The sequence below is a fragment of the Epinephelus lanceolatus genome, chromosome 8 (genome assembly GCF_041903045.1).
Source record: "Epinephelus lanceolatus isolate andai-2023 chromosome 8, ASM4190304v1, whole genome shotgun sequence".
Lineage (NCBI taxonomy): Eukaryota > Metazoa > Chordata > Actinopteri > Perciformes > Serranidae > Epinephelus > Epinephelus lanceolatus.
In genome coordinates this window covers 37,887,810-37,901,232 of record NC_135741.1, presented here as the reverse complement: position 1 = coordinate 37,901,232, position 13,423 = coordinate 37,887,810, and the positions used below count along the sequence as shown (strand labels likewise).

General features: G+C 41.3%; 1 protein-coding gene across 11 annotated transcripts in view; it reads left to right on the top strand.

Annotated features, from left to right (window-relative positions):
• Positions 1 to 13,423, top strand: part of agrn (agrin) — a 302,216-nt gene that overhangs the window by 261,655 nt on the left and 27,138 nt on the right. For all 11 annotated transcript variants that reach the window (XM_033628910.2, XM_033628916.2, XM_033628914.2 and 8 more), the window contains 6 exons: positions 3,522 to 3,636; positions 5,911 to 6,030; positions 6,224 to 6,667; positions 8,186 to 8,378; positions 10,170 to 10,385; positions 11,400 to 11,629. In XM_033628910.2, coding sequence (XP_033484801.1) covers positions 3,522 to 3,636; positions 5,911 to 6,030; positions 6,224 to 6,667; positions 8,186 to 8,378; positions 10,170 to 10,385; positions 11,400 to 11,629 — 1,318 coding nt within the window. The remainder of the gene's footprint in view (positions 1 to 3,521; positions 3,637 to 5,910; positions 6,031 to 6,223; positions 6,668 to 8,185; positions 8,379 to 10,169; positions 10,386 to 11,399; positions 11,630 to 13,423) is intronic.

The following is a 13,423-nucleotide window of genomic DNA, read 5'->3' as shown; positions in this document are numbered from 1 at the left end:
CACGCAGGTGGATCAGAATGAAACAAGACTCTTCACAAGATAGCAGTCCATCATGGTGGTTCAATAATTATTTTTCACAAACATTAACATCAAAACTTCCTCACATATACTGCCGGCTAATTAAGAATTTTCACAGAACTTGGGCTGGGGCTTTTAATTTCAAGCACAGCATTAAAGCTTTAGGGCTGAGTTAGCATAGACACAACACAAGGCTTCCAGAAACGCTTCAAGTTTAATAAGAGAACTATAAAGAAAAAAACTAACAGCTCTCTGCAGACTTGTGCAAAGACTAATTTGTCAATCGCTTGCCAAACACTTCACAGCAACAGAAAGCAGCATCTCATGTGAGATTAATTAGGATTTTTTCAAATATTTTGAAAAAATCAAGTCTTATTTTGGATATGAGTCTCATAAGTTTCTGGACAAGATGCTAGTTGCTGTTCACCAGCCAAGGCCGAGGCAGGCATAGAGCCTGTACAGTAATCACGGTTTGGCCCTGCTCGAATTTCTCCGCTGTCCGTTTTCTCTGTCGAGCTCAGACCTTTGAACAAATGTCTCTGTTGTCAAGCCAGGGCCTCGCTCCTCTGATGAAACGGGGACGTGTGTGTGTGTCTGTGTACACAGTACACATCTACCAGCTGTTGAACTGGTGTCACTAGCCCCCACTGGGACCTAATCTACTACCTCACAGCGATTTGTGCGTGTGTGCGCTTGTTACACTCCAAGCCCATGTGTCTCTGAAGCCTGGTGTGCCACTTGATAGCAACCACCCCCTCTTCATCTCCAAACACTCACACCGAGCACACACACACACACACACACACACACACACACGGGCAAACACACACAAAGTGCTCACACAGATATATAGCATACACACAAGGAATCAAGCCACAGTAACCTGTTACAATTAGTAAATAAATTAGGATATATATAAGAGAAAGAAGAGGAGAGGAAAGAGCCATCGGGAGGTTTCTAGGTCAGACTGTCCACAGGAGAGTTTGTCCATCATTTCCATCCCTAAGCCAGCTTTAGAGGATTTTATTTTTGACTCGTCTACTTTGCCGTCACACCTCAACCCACAAATTAGAGACGTTCAGCACATGAAGGGAATAATCTGAGTCCTCAAGCTGACTTGAGTGTGCTGAATCGTCAGCCTCGTTGATCAAATCAGCAGCTGTTTGCATCCGAGCTCACCTTGCCAGGATCTGAAAACGTCATAATATACAGTATCTTAGTTTTTTGGGGTGGGTTATATTGGCAGACATGGTATATAATATTCATACCTATGTTTTTATCAGTGTATAATTATATAAAACTAAGAGTCATTATGTTTTGTTTCCTTAGAATGAGCCATTTATATCTACAGAAAAGTGTGGAATTTGATTTGAGTGATTTCCAAGACAGGATAAGTATTGAAAAACATATTTTTGTTTCCAGACTGTCGCCCCAATTGTGCTTTCTAAAAGATAAAATTCAGAATCTCAAAAATAAATTGATCATACGAGCAAAGTTTTTCATGTTGTTGGGAGCAGGCAGCCGGCACAGCCGAAATGTTTCCCTCTGTGTGAGAGAGTGTGGGCCAGAGCACGCTTGATATTGTCAAAAGCATAGCAAGAAGTATGACGTGTGACTTAACACACACTCCTACGCAGAGCTGCCTCTACGCAGAGCTGTACGTCACAGCATGCAAAACAGCTCTGCCCCAAGTGCCTTGTAACTGAATCAAATCCAGACATCTCTGACCAAATTAGCTTGAAAAAGACAATGCAGCAATATCTTTGAATTGCATATATACATAGCATCACAGATAACCAAATGTTAAGCTTATCTGAACATTTGTGAGTTATGCAGTGATGTATTTATCAGAAAAGTAAGCAGACTGCCTTTTCTGCGATATGATCATTCCATTAACACAGTAAATAAAGATGAAGGAAAATTAAATTGTTTAACTTTTTTCAACTCATTGTAAGTGCATATTTATAAAAGAGACTAAAAAAATAGTACAAGTATAGGTATCACAGGTTAGTTTGCTTCCTTTTTGGCAGAGAAACTTGTCTGGGTTTGGTATGAATTTAATTTATATGAGCTACAGTGCGTAGCTACATTTTTCTGGCACTTCTTTGGCAACATAACAGCATGCATAGTCAGAATGCAACATACATGTCAACAGTTGGATTGTAAAAGTATTTATTTAAGCAATAAACATCAAGCTATTTGTACTTAGATTTCAAATATGGTCCAACCAATCTATTGAGAGATTTTAAAATTTGAGTCTGGAAAAGTATGACATGTTGAAATGGAAAATGTGAAGGAACCCTGTACATACGCAGCAGGGCCTCCTCCACTAAGTTTGCCATGTTGCTCCTGAAGTAGCCCAGAATGACAAAGTAAAGAATGGCTCTAGATAGGGCCATTTGCATTTTAGCATCAGTCACTGTAGTTCCTACAGTACATTGTTGGCACACAAGAGAACCTCACCACTACATACCATTAAATCCTACACACTGTACCTTTAAAAGGAAAAGTAGGCAAAGCAATGTTGATGCGGCAGCTGACAAAAACGAATGAACCAAGAAATAAGTGACTTTATTAATCTGGACTGAAACAGTATGAAATGATTAGTAGTAGAGTAAGCAAAATGACTATTTGTTTCCATCACAAAACTCAAGAGTTCCAGCTGAATATGTCTCTTTCATAGAAGTCTCACATAATGGGGAAATCTTATTTAAAAACATCATTTTATGGACAATGACTGGCTTTGGTAAAAATCGGTGAGATGCAGATGGGGCGTGTGGAGGAGTGCTCAGTGGAAACAGTGGAAGTGGCCACTCAGAGGATCCTCCAGTAAAGTGGGTTAGAAGGCCCAGTGGCTCCTGCAATTGTAACCAGCAGCTGAAATGAGGACGAGGCGGGAGGATTTTCCTCTTGTCTCTTGTTGCTTTCGAGTGTGTGAATAGGAATAATCCACCAGCATGCAGTCAAGAACAGAATAATGAGGGAAACACTGACTGTATGTGTAACTTTTTTTTAAGTTCTAGCATGAAAATGCTCCAATTTTTAGATAAAATATTGGCCCAGATTTTTTGGCTTCAGGCAGCTTCAGTCTTACTGCTGTAATATCCCCGTTGGCTTTAAAAACATTTTAGTCAAACCTCCTTATGGAGTTCTTCTGGCTGTTACAAGTTGCACACAGGCGGGGGGGGGGGGCATCAGAAGCAAAACCAATCAGGAGCACATGTCAGGGTTGCACGACATTTATCTTAGCTCCTCCCGAAAACTTGTCTCTATAATTAATGCCACGGCTGCAGCTAAATGTCAATTTGTGCACCCACACCCGATAGGTTTCTTCTCTGCACCCCAATTTGAGAGGCAGTCTTTCTTCCTTGGAGATAGAGTACAGTCTTCTGGAATTGGACTCGCTGCTATGATAGCGTGGAGCTCATTACCAGCCTCATTTATCATCTCTTCCCTCTGTCCATTCCCTCCTCCCTCCTTCTCTCTGTCTCTTTCTACCTCAGCTCAATGAGTTGTTCAGGAAGTCAGAGGTGCGCAAAGATTTTATGAGCGTCCGTGTCCGGAGCCTGGCACCCAGCAACTCCATCCTGGCCTTTGTGGAGGCCCACTTCAAACCAGGTGAGAGATCTTAATATAGAGTAAAAGATTAAAAAAAAAAAAAAACTGAAAGATGGTGAAGTATAGTAGCCTATAGAGAGGGATATGTGCTGGGTTTGTTCTGTCTTTCAGCAACCAAGACAAAAATTACTTGCTTGAAATAAATGAAATTGGGATAAAAGTTAGGCCACCGGCCAATGAAGACCTAATTATTTTTTTTATGCAGCATAAGTGACCATATCACCATTTTTAAAGCACTTAACATTTTCACTGGTAACTCTTGGACTGTAAGGCGGAGAGGCTAAATTTGTTCTCTCCTGGATTCCTTGGTCTGGCACTCTATTCGGGATTTTTTATTACTCCTCCTACACAATTCATTCAGTGCTCACTAAATTAAGTGCATAACATTTTTGAATAATATTTTGACTATTCCATTCCTGAAAGAACAGCAATAACAACCAAATTGTACCTGCAGATAACCAGTCTGAGTGACCCTGCAAACACAAATGGCATGTTGCCTCTACAGCAGGTGGCACTACAGCCACAAAACTCATTTAAATGGCCATGAGTCATCTATTTGAAATTTTGTTCAATTCTGCCTCATAAAAAGCATAAAGTTGATTTAAGTTTTTCTAAAAAAAAAAAAAAAAAAAGTCATTCTTATTTTATTGTTATGTGTGTTCTCTTTCAGATCGGGATGCAGGTTAAGAACTTTTCTATTATTACAATAACAAATAAAGAGGATTGTGCATCCTTGGCAGAGATATGCACTCTCTCAGTGCTTTCCACTGAGTTTTTATTTGGCTCATAACATTGCAAGGCACTGAATGTTTTTCCCCATTTGTATCTTTTTTTTTAAATTTTCTTTTCAGTGCCAACTAAATCCCATGCTTGCAACAATTGGCCCTAGTGTTAAAAAAACCACAACCTAGATGTTCACAGTGGTATTTGTTATTCGTCAGAACCAGGAAAAGTTCCCTAAATGACCGTGCCGGTGAGATGTTGGCTTGTGCTCTGAATCAGCGCCTCTATGTGTCACCTGTACAGTTAAAGGTACAATTTGTGATTTTAATAAATATAGAAGTGTGCCCAAAAAACTCGTAACAGGAATGAAACCTGCTCTCTAATTGATTGACAGGATTCTTAACACAGTGACCAACACTCAACAACAACTGTTACTAATGTTTTTTCAATCTGTTGAGGGTTTGTTTACATCATGAGTGCTGTAATCCCAGGCTTATTAACTCCTACACTCACAAACTGCTGACTTTCTTAATTATTAAGACAGTCTTGTATGTATATGAGTTAAGTTCAAAAGGATATGGTCGATTCCAGTGCTGATCGGAATGCTTCGCAGCATCGAAGCTTTGATTGTTGCCATGGTAATAGGTGACCAAATCAGTATTTGAGTGGTTCATTTTTGGTTCATTTTGATTATATTAGTTCATCTTAATCTAGGGTACTTGAACTTAGCGATAGCTTTATGACTCTGACTTACTCAACTGACAGTTTGAGTACATGTGATATGCTAGCAAGATGCTGAAAATGTCAGGCGTCTGGAATAGTTTCAAAGTGTGCCACATATACTAAAGGAAAGTGGCATATATCACAAATCTACAATGAGTTTGGGAAATTACCTGGAAGTTGTAAGTAACAAACTGTTAGCTGCTTAGCTGTCTTGCAAAGTGTTCTTTTTTTCTAGCTGTTATGGCCAAGGTCACTGCAGCCTGCATGTCAATAAAGTGGCTGATTGTCACGTTATTTAGGTGCATCGACTGAAAACCATTTCAGAAAAAGTCACATTTATGGAATTAACTTTGATTACCCCTCACCCCACCCGCACCCCCTCCTCCTTGAACCTTTTATTAATCATGGATATTTCCTTCTGAAGTTTTGACGACCAAAACCTGATTTTCAGGTTGACGCCACAACTGGGCCTTTAAGGTCTTTTTGTACCATACAAAATCCCACCCCCCACCCTTTATTTCCCCCCCCCTTTTTTATGACGGTCGTTCAGTGTCCTTCATACCCTTTGTACGGGGCAAAGTTAAGCGTTGCTCCTCCATGGCCTGTAAAGCGAACATCTGTAGCAAACGTTATGAGAGCGATTCATCTGGAAAAAAGCCGGACAAGCGGCGGGTGGAGGACAAGTGGTCCCTGGAGATCCTCCACCTGTCATACACAGGGCAGTCTGATATATTCATTGTTCCGCTAAAGAAGCAAGAGTCTTGTATTTGCTTTGGAGCGCTCCTTAGAGGCCTTGTCTTAAGTGGTTGTACCTCTTGTTTATCGTAGATACAAGATACACAGTGGAGGACATCGAAGGAGCCCTGCTTAAACAGCTGAAGGCCTCTAAAGAGACCAGCATTGCCGTGAAGAAGCCAGAGGACGAGAATATTCGCTTCACCAATTATGGTAATACAGTATGGACTTAACAGGAGTGTGTGGGGATTAATAAAATGAAAAGGGGTTTTAAGTTATTCATGAGGTGATTTATCAAAGGTTTTACGGGTCTTGAGCAGGAAATCTCAGGACCGCAGGCTCAACATACTTTAACGTCTCTTTTTCTTTGTCTAATTTCCATTGTTCTCTCCGGCACCGTTGACAGGCCTCTCCTCCATTCCCGTCTTCACCACTACTACCACCACCACGGCATCGGTCACCACAGCTGCTCCCACCACCACCAGGCCTCTGCAAACCACCCCATACGTCACCCGCAGGCCTTACAATGGCAGACGTACGACCACGACCTCCGCGCCGGTCACCACACCACCACCACCCACCACCACCACCACCACCAGGCCTCCACCAACCACCCCGTATGTCACCCGCAGACCTTACAATGGCAGACGTACCACCACCACCACCACCACTACCACGACCGCGCTGCCTCCAGCTACCACCATAGCCCATGTTCGGGGCAAGCTTCACCACAAGGCCCAGAAGCCCTGCAGCTCCCACCCCTGCCTCCATGGGGGCACCTGCGAGGATGACGGCAACGACTTCAGCTGCAAGTGCCCCGCTGGGCGAGGAGGCTCCGTGTGTGAGAAGGGTGAGCCAGCTTTCTCTTTCTCCTCATACATTAGGAAGTATTTCCCTCTCTTATATTTGTTATCACTCTCAAAAGTTTCAAAGTCTGAGCTTATTTCAAACTCATCTAAGAAAATGAGCTGGAACAGACTTTCCTTATAATTTTGTACTATTGCAATTAGCAATTACAAAGAAACCACCAAAGGCTGACGTTGACAGTGATTTTGCGGGAACTAAGAGGGTTTGAGGCACTCCACTTTCCATTGTGCCAATCATCCCTTTTAGCTGTTCCATAATCACTGCTAACCACATCCTCAAGTGCTTTAATATATTTATAAAGTAGCAGAAACACACCATTATGATAAAAAAAAATCAAATATTAAAGGTTTATTTAATGAAACTCTTATTGTAAAGAAAAAAGGACATATATTCCTTCTGTTAAGCAGTAGGTTTGTCTAATTGTAGCTTCACAAAGTGGCTGCAAAGTGACACCGTGAGTAGCAGTGTGAATAATGACTTTCAGTTAGTGCTGGAATATGTAAATGCGCTGTTATGTGGTCACAGATGTGGATTTATTGGGTCATATTTAGCCCAATAAGACAACAGCAATCAGAGCTCTAGACAAGGCATCAGTTTTACACTAGATTTTTCAAAAACTTGAGAACAAAGAGTTTAGGTGTGATCAAGTCAGACACAACATCTGTCCTCCTGCGCTTCAACCTCATCTCAAGTGATTCAGACAGGTTCAGCACTTCCGAAGTAAGCAACCGCTGAGCCGTTCACCAATTGCAACACAGAATCCAATCAGCACCACGGAGAAAATCATAAATCAAGCAGAAGTTCTTGAGAAGCACAACTCTTTTGTTTCCTCCCTCTTACCCTACTTTGGGATTTTTGGGGGATGAGGAGCAACCTCACGCAGCTGCATCTTAAGATAATTGACACTAATTGCTTTGATGGGGATTAGCTGGTGAGAATCAGTGTGTGTCTTTGAGTTAGAGTGGCTAAATGAAGTCACACATACACGCACGCTCACACACAAACTGCGTGCATCCAGCCTCCCCCAAATCAATCAAGTCATTAGAAAAGAGGGAGCTCATCAGCTGCCATTCTCCTCAGAGAGACGGACAGAAAGACAGATGGACGGAGAGAAAAGGAGCCTGGGGAGAAAATGGATGATAATAATCATAATTGTCGAGTGGCGGAAAAACAAAGGTTTTCCTGTGTGTGTGTGTGTGTGTGTGTGTGTGTGTGTGTGTGTGCGCGCGCAAGTACTTGAATGTGTGTGAGTTGAGGGTGGCTGTAAAGCTCAGCTCCTCCTCTTTCTCGACCTTCTCCTTTTGATAAACTCGTCAAGCATTTTGGAAAAACGCCATTCCTCAAATAATCTGACAGAAAGGCTCATTTCTCTGTCATCAACAGCCAGTGACACGCCACCTCCGCGCACACTTAATTATGCACATTAAATGCCTATTACGCCACGATAAAGCAAATCATTTAGTAATGACAAGATTGGCTTGTTGTCTTCGTTCCCCCACAGTGATCAGGTACTTCATCCCATCATTTGGGGGCCAATCATATTTGGCTTTCCAAACCATGAGCGCCTATCACACGGTCCGCATCGCCATGGAGTTCAGAGCATCCGAGATGACGGGCATCCTGCTCTACAATGGCCAGGAAGGCAAGAAGGACTTCATCTCTCTGGCTCTGGTTAACGGCAAGGTGGAGCTCAGGTGAGTACTGTGAGACTCAGGAGGGGAAGCGGGTGATTCTCTTGCTTTTATTTGATTAAATCTGATGAAACTTAATTGATGCCCTGTGGGAAAACGGGGTCATTGCAGCAGCAGCTGAGAGAGGATGTAGATAAGAATAAAACAAATACAGAGCACTGAAGATAATGAGGCAAATAATTACAGCAAGTAAACATGTTGAAAACACCACTGCCAGAAAATGTAAAAAGAAAAAAAAAAAAAAAGACACAAAAGCTTCTTGACAGATTTGAAGGCTAAGGCTACAAAGGCACGCTAACAGAAATGTGTTCAAACTAGTAGATAAGCCAATCACGTGATCACATTTACAGATGGTGGGAACATATGTACAGAAATATGTGCAAGATGTCCAAATTTGCTATTTCATATGTAGTTTGTAAACACATACATTAGGAATGAAGGTTTATATACTGTTTGTATTCACAGATGGGATCAGTGACCTCTGGAAATGCATCCAGTAATGGCTCATAGATGCATGTGACTCAACATTTTACAGTAGAATAGAGGCCACATATAGTACTTATGAAACAGTGTTGGGGAGTAATTAACTACATGTGCTGTAATTACTTGTTTAACTACAGTTTGCAGTTGTCAGGTGGCAGATTAACCACATTCAAATCAAATAGCGTTTTCAGTAGTTAACTGCTTTGGGTCATGTAGTTAATTTACTTAACTACAAACTACATATTATTATTTTGTATGTTATACTGGATCCAATTCAATCTGCATGCCCTCAGTTTAACATTTGTAGCCTCAGAGCGAGGCTCACTCCTTGTGACTATTAAAGTGACTGTGATTTGTTGAAATGCTGCAGTGCCCCTTTAGGTTCTAGGTGTAACAGGGTTTAAACAAAATGTTTTTTTAAGGCCAGCAGTAGACTGACAGTAACCAAAAAGGTTCATCCAATTTGTTTAAATTGGACCATTTTCCTGCCAGAAACCTGTAAAAACACTCAGTATTCATTGTTGCCCCACAGCAGCATTGTATGCATAAAAAATAATTTGGGGGTGAGGCAGCATTCTCAGAGGAGACCTGAATGGACTAATCAGAGATTCTGCGGCGTATCTGCTTTGGACCTATTATTTCAAACACTATCCGCTTTCCTTATCTTTTGGGTCTTATGTTTCACCCTGACCCCTCCAAGCCCTTTTCAGTTCCTCCCAACCTGGCCAGGTTAGATTTCTCTATTCAGAGAGAAATCAATAGCAAAGTAAAGGAGATCATTAGTCACTTGTGCTTTCAAATGGAGCTCTGCCTCAATTCCAGAAATACAGCTGTGAGATTACCACCCACAGCTCTGCAAATCCAAGACGTGGGGAGAAGAACTAATTATTTGTGGCAGATAATTGCTCTCAGGTTGTGCTAATACTACCGTATGTGTGGGTGCACATTCACGATAGTTCTTTTCTGTGATGATATGGCCTTTTCTGCAACAAAACCTCATTAGATAAAAGGTTTAATTAAAAAAGAGGGTGTGAAGACATTTTTAAGTGAGTAACTGCATCATTCCAGTCACATAGTTTGGAATCCCAAATGGGAAATCCTGTACCTTTTTTCTTTCATCCCTCTCCGTCTTGTTAAACAATATGAGCAGATATCTGCTCGTCATTAGGCGCTGCACGATAACGAGCAAACATATTGGGTGGAAAATAAGCCCCTGGAGTGCTGTAAACTAATATGAAGTGTGCCGCAGATGTAATGTGATTGTTGGACAAAGTTGACTGGATGAATATGCTTTGTTTGTCTTCTTCTCAGGTTCAACACAGGTTCAGGCACAGGCACAGTGATCAGCAAAGTTAAAGTCAATCAGGGCCGCTGGCATCAGTTGGTGGTGACACGCAACCGCCGCAATGCAATGCTCAGCGTGGACAACGAGCCACACATCGAGGGCGAGAGTCCACGCGGCACAGACGGCCTTAACCTTGACACCCACCTGTTCATCGGGGGAGTGCCTGAGGAAATTAAGCTGGAGTAAGACCATCTGTGTACAGTTACACGTTGTGATAACTTTCAAGTCAGGAAGAAAATCATACAGAAAGTCAGTTAACTGTGGCTTCTCTTAAATTAAACGAAATCTAGACAAAATTAATGTCTTGGATTTACAATAATTGATGGTTAAAATATTTCTTAAGGTGAATTTTAGATCATCCAGTATAGAACTCTGTTTGAGAGTTATAAAAGTATACTGTAAGTAGATCATAGGTAGCTCTATGATTAACCAGTTAATGAGATTTTGGAATCTTGGAAATTTCTTCGACCTCACCTCATCCCTTTTTGTAATACATTAAAGCTGCAGTTGGTAACTTTTATGAAAATAACTTAGTGTCATATTTACTGAAACTGTCACTACATCCACACAGTCACTACAATCACTGCTTGTAAACTGCATTGCCTATTTCTCACCTTAGATGTTTTCAGACACATATTTTTGCACACTGTTTAGCTATAAAATGAGAATGTTCACTCAGGGCGGTGGGCGGTGCTCTGTTTTTGGCTCAAGTGTTTTAAACATGGTGGCATGGTGACAAACGTTCTCATTTCACAGCTAAACAGCACACTAAAATATGTTTTTGAAAACATCTGACACAAGAAATAGGCAATGCAGTAACAGAGTTTTGATTCATATTTGATCAGGGCTGCCTATTTGACAGTTTGACTGCAGTTTACAAGCAGTGATTGACAGACGTGTTAGAGACTCCTCGACTCTGATTGGTTGTTTTTGTTCACGTGCAGTAAGGCCGGTAAAAGCACTATTAAGAGGCAGAGAAATATGATTTATTAAAAGTGACCAACTACAACTTTAATGTACATTGTTGCATTAGATGTATCCTCAGTATTATACAGCATACACCATATAGTATATTCTTTACACTAAGCTCATTGTTATTGAGTAGTGGTCAGGAGTGTAATAATTAAAACTAGAGGCTGTGTCAAACTTTGTGTTAAAAAAGACATTCTTTATCTTTCCGCTTTTTTTCTCCTAAGTGTGAGGGAAAGGACAGAGGTGGCCACAGGTCTGGTGGGCTGCATCCGCTTGCTGGATGTCAACAACCGGCTGCTCAACCTGCAGGAGAACGGGGGTGACAGTCTGTATGGCAGCGGTGTGGGTGAATGTGGCAACAACCCCTGCCAGCCCAACCCTTGCAAGAATGGTGCTGCATGCCAGGTCAAGGAGGCAGAGATGTTCCACTGCAAGTGCAGCAAAGGTTTCTGGGGTAAGATGCCAATTAAAGGATAGCTTCCTTACAGAGGTGTGGACTTGAATCACATGATTAGACTCAAGTCAGACACAAGTCACAAATTTAATAACTTTAGACCCGACTTGACAACATTTTAAAAAAGACTTGCAATTCGATTTTGACTTTGAAAGATTAAAAAGTCTGTTTTTTAAAATGTGCGCCATTCATTTCCTGAATCAGCTAACATTAACACAGTCTGACTCTCAATTTCCTGGATGCACTTTGTTTGAACCAATCCAACAGCATCCAGTCAAGTTGCAGAGAAATATAAAGAACTAATGGTACATTACTAAGTGTTGGTTGGAAAAAAATACAAAAGATAAGGTTGTTCACATACAAAAATTCTGCAGTGGTAAAAGTAATTAAAAAAAAAAAAAATGGATTGTGGTATGCAAAATGTGGAGATCAAAGACACAACAACTTCCAACAAATTTAACAAATAAATAAAACTTATGTGTATATGTATTATGCTATTACTTGGATGTCATAATTTATGAAATTATGACTTGTTTATGACTCATAACTTGAAGTTTCAGACTTGGGACTTACCAGTCTTGGGTGAGAGCTTGATTTGGGACTTATGTGCAGAGACTTGAGACTTACTTGTGACATGTAAAACAATGACTTGGTCCCACCACTGGTTCCTAATGATAATACTGGGATTTCTAGACAGTCAAGAGGTTAATTCCAATGCGGGGACATAAGTAAAAAAGATGTCAGACTTTTCTAACACCTTGTTAAAATTATGTTTATATGTCTACTTTGCCTTCTCTTCTGGGATTCACTATGGTCATGACTTACTCACAAATCCTAAGTAAGCTTGACAGCCTAATTTGACAGTGTAACTCATGCCCCCAGCAGGAGAGCTGGAAGTCATTTTGTAAACACGAAAACCGTCAAATCTGTGTGTCCGACACAGAAATGAGAGATTAAATGTTGACGCACTACAGAAAACATGAAAACTTCCACCAAACGCTCAGTGATTGGCCTTTGGCCTATCTCTGCTTCCACATCCCTTCCTCCTTTTTTATCCCTCCGCCAGATGCCAACTAACAAGCAACTCAGAGAGAATATAGCTACGAGCAGACACCATCAGTGCTTAGCCAAGCGTGCCCCTTGCTGGTTGAACCACAGCCTACTGCTGAAAAGTTTCACACCAGAACGACATTAATTGTCAGAGTTAACTTTCATGCTTGAATAGTAAAGGATTTTGTACTCACACGGGGGCAGCCTCGTGGTTAGGGAAACAACCTCTCAGCCAAGTTTTAAGAGCCTTGTTCCTTGAATTTAAAATGTGGATCAATAAAGTATCACATTACATTATTATTGCCTTTCATATAAGAGGTGCTTTTATGTTTTGTTGTTATTGAGAAGCCTTAGAAGAAGTAAAGATAACCCTGCACTCTGAAGAAGCATTGCTGTGATCAAAGTTGTCTTGGCAACACGGCGTAAAGTGAATGGTGATAATGAGAATTGGACCATTGCCTGCGGACTTGCATTCAAGTTAATTTTGACATCATGTCAGTTTTGACAGTGGCCAAGATTGCGCATCTCGAGGGGAGGGACAGATCACAGAGAGCCCGAAGAGAGGATGAATGGGTGGAGAGGGTTGTAGTTAGAGGGAGGACATGTCAGGACAGGCAGATAAATGAGAGAGGTGAGAGCATCAGAGTAAAAAGTAGAGAAGGAAGAGATGTGGAAAAAAGAGCTGTGGTAGGGAAGAAGTGAGAGTGGAGGATAAAAGCTAGCTTCCAAAAGAGTGACTGAGGA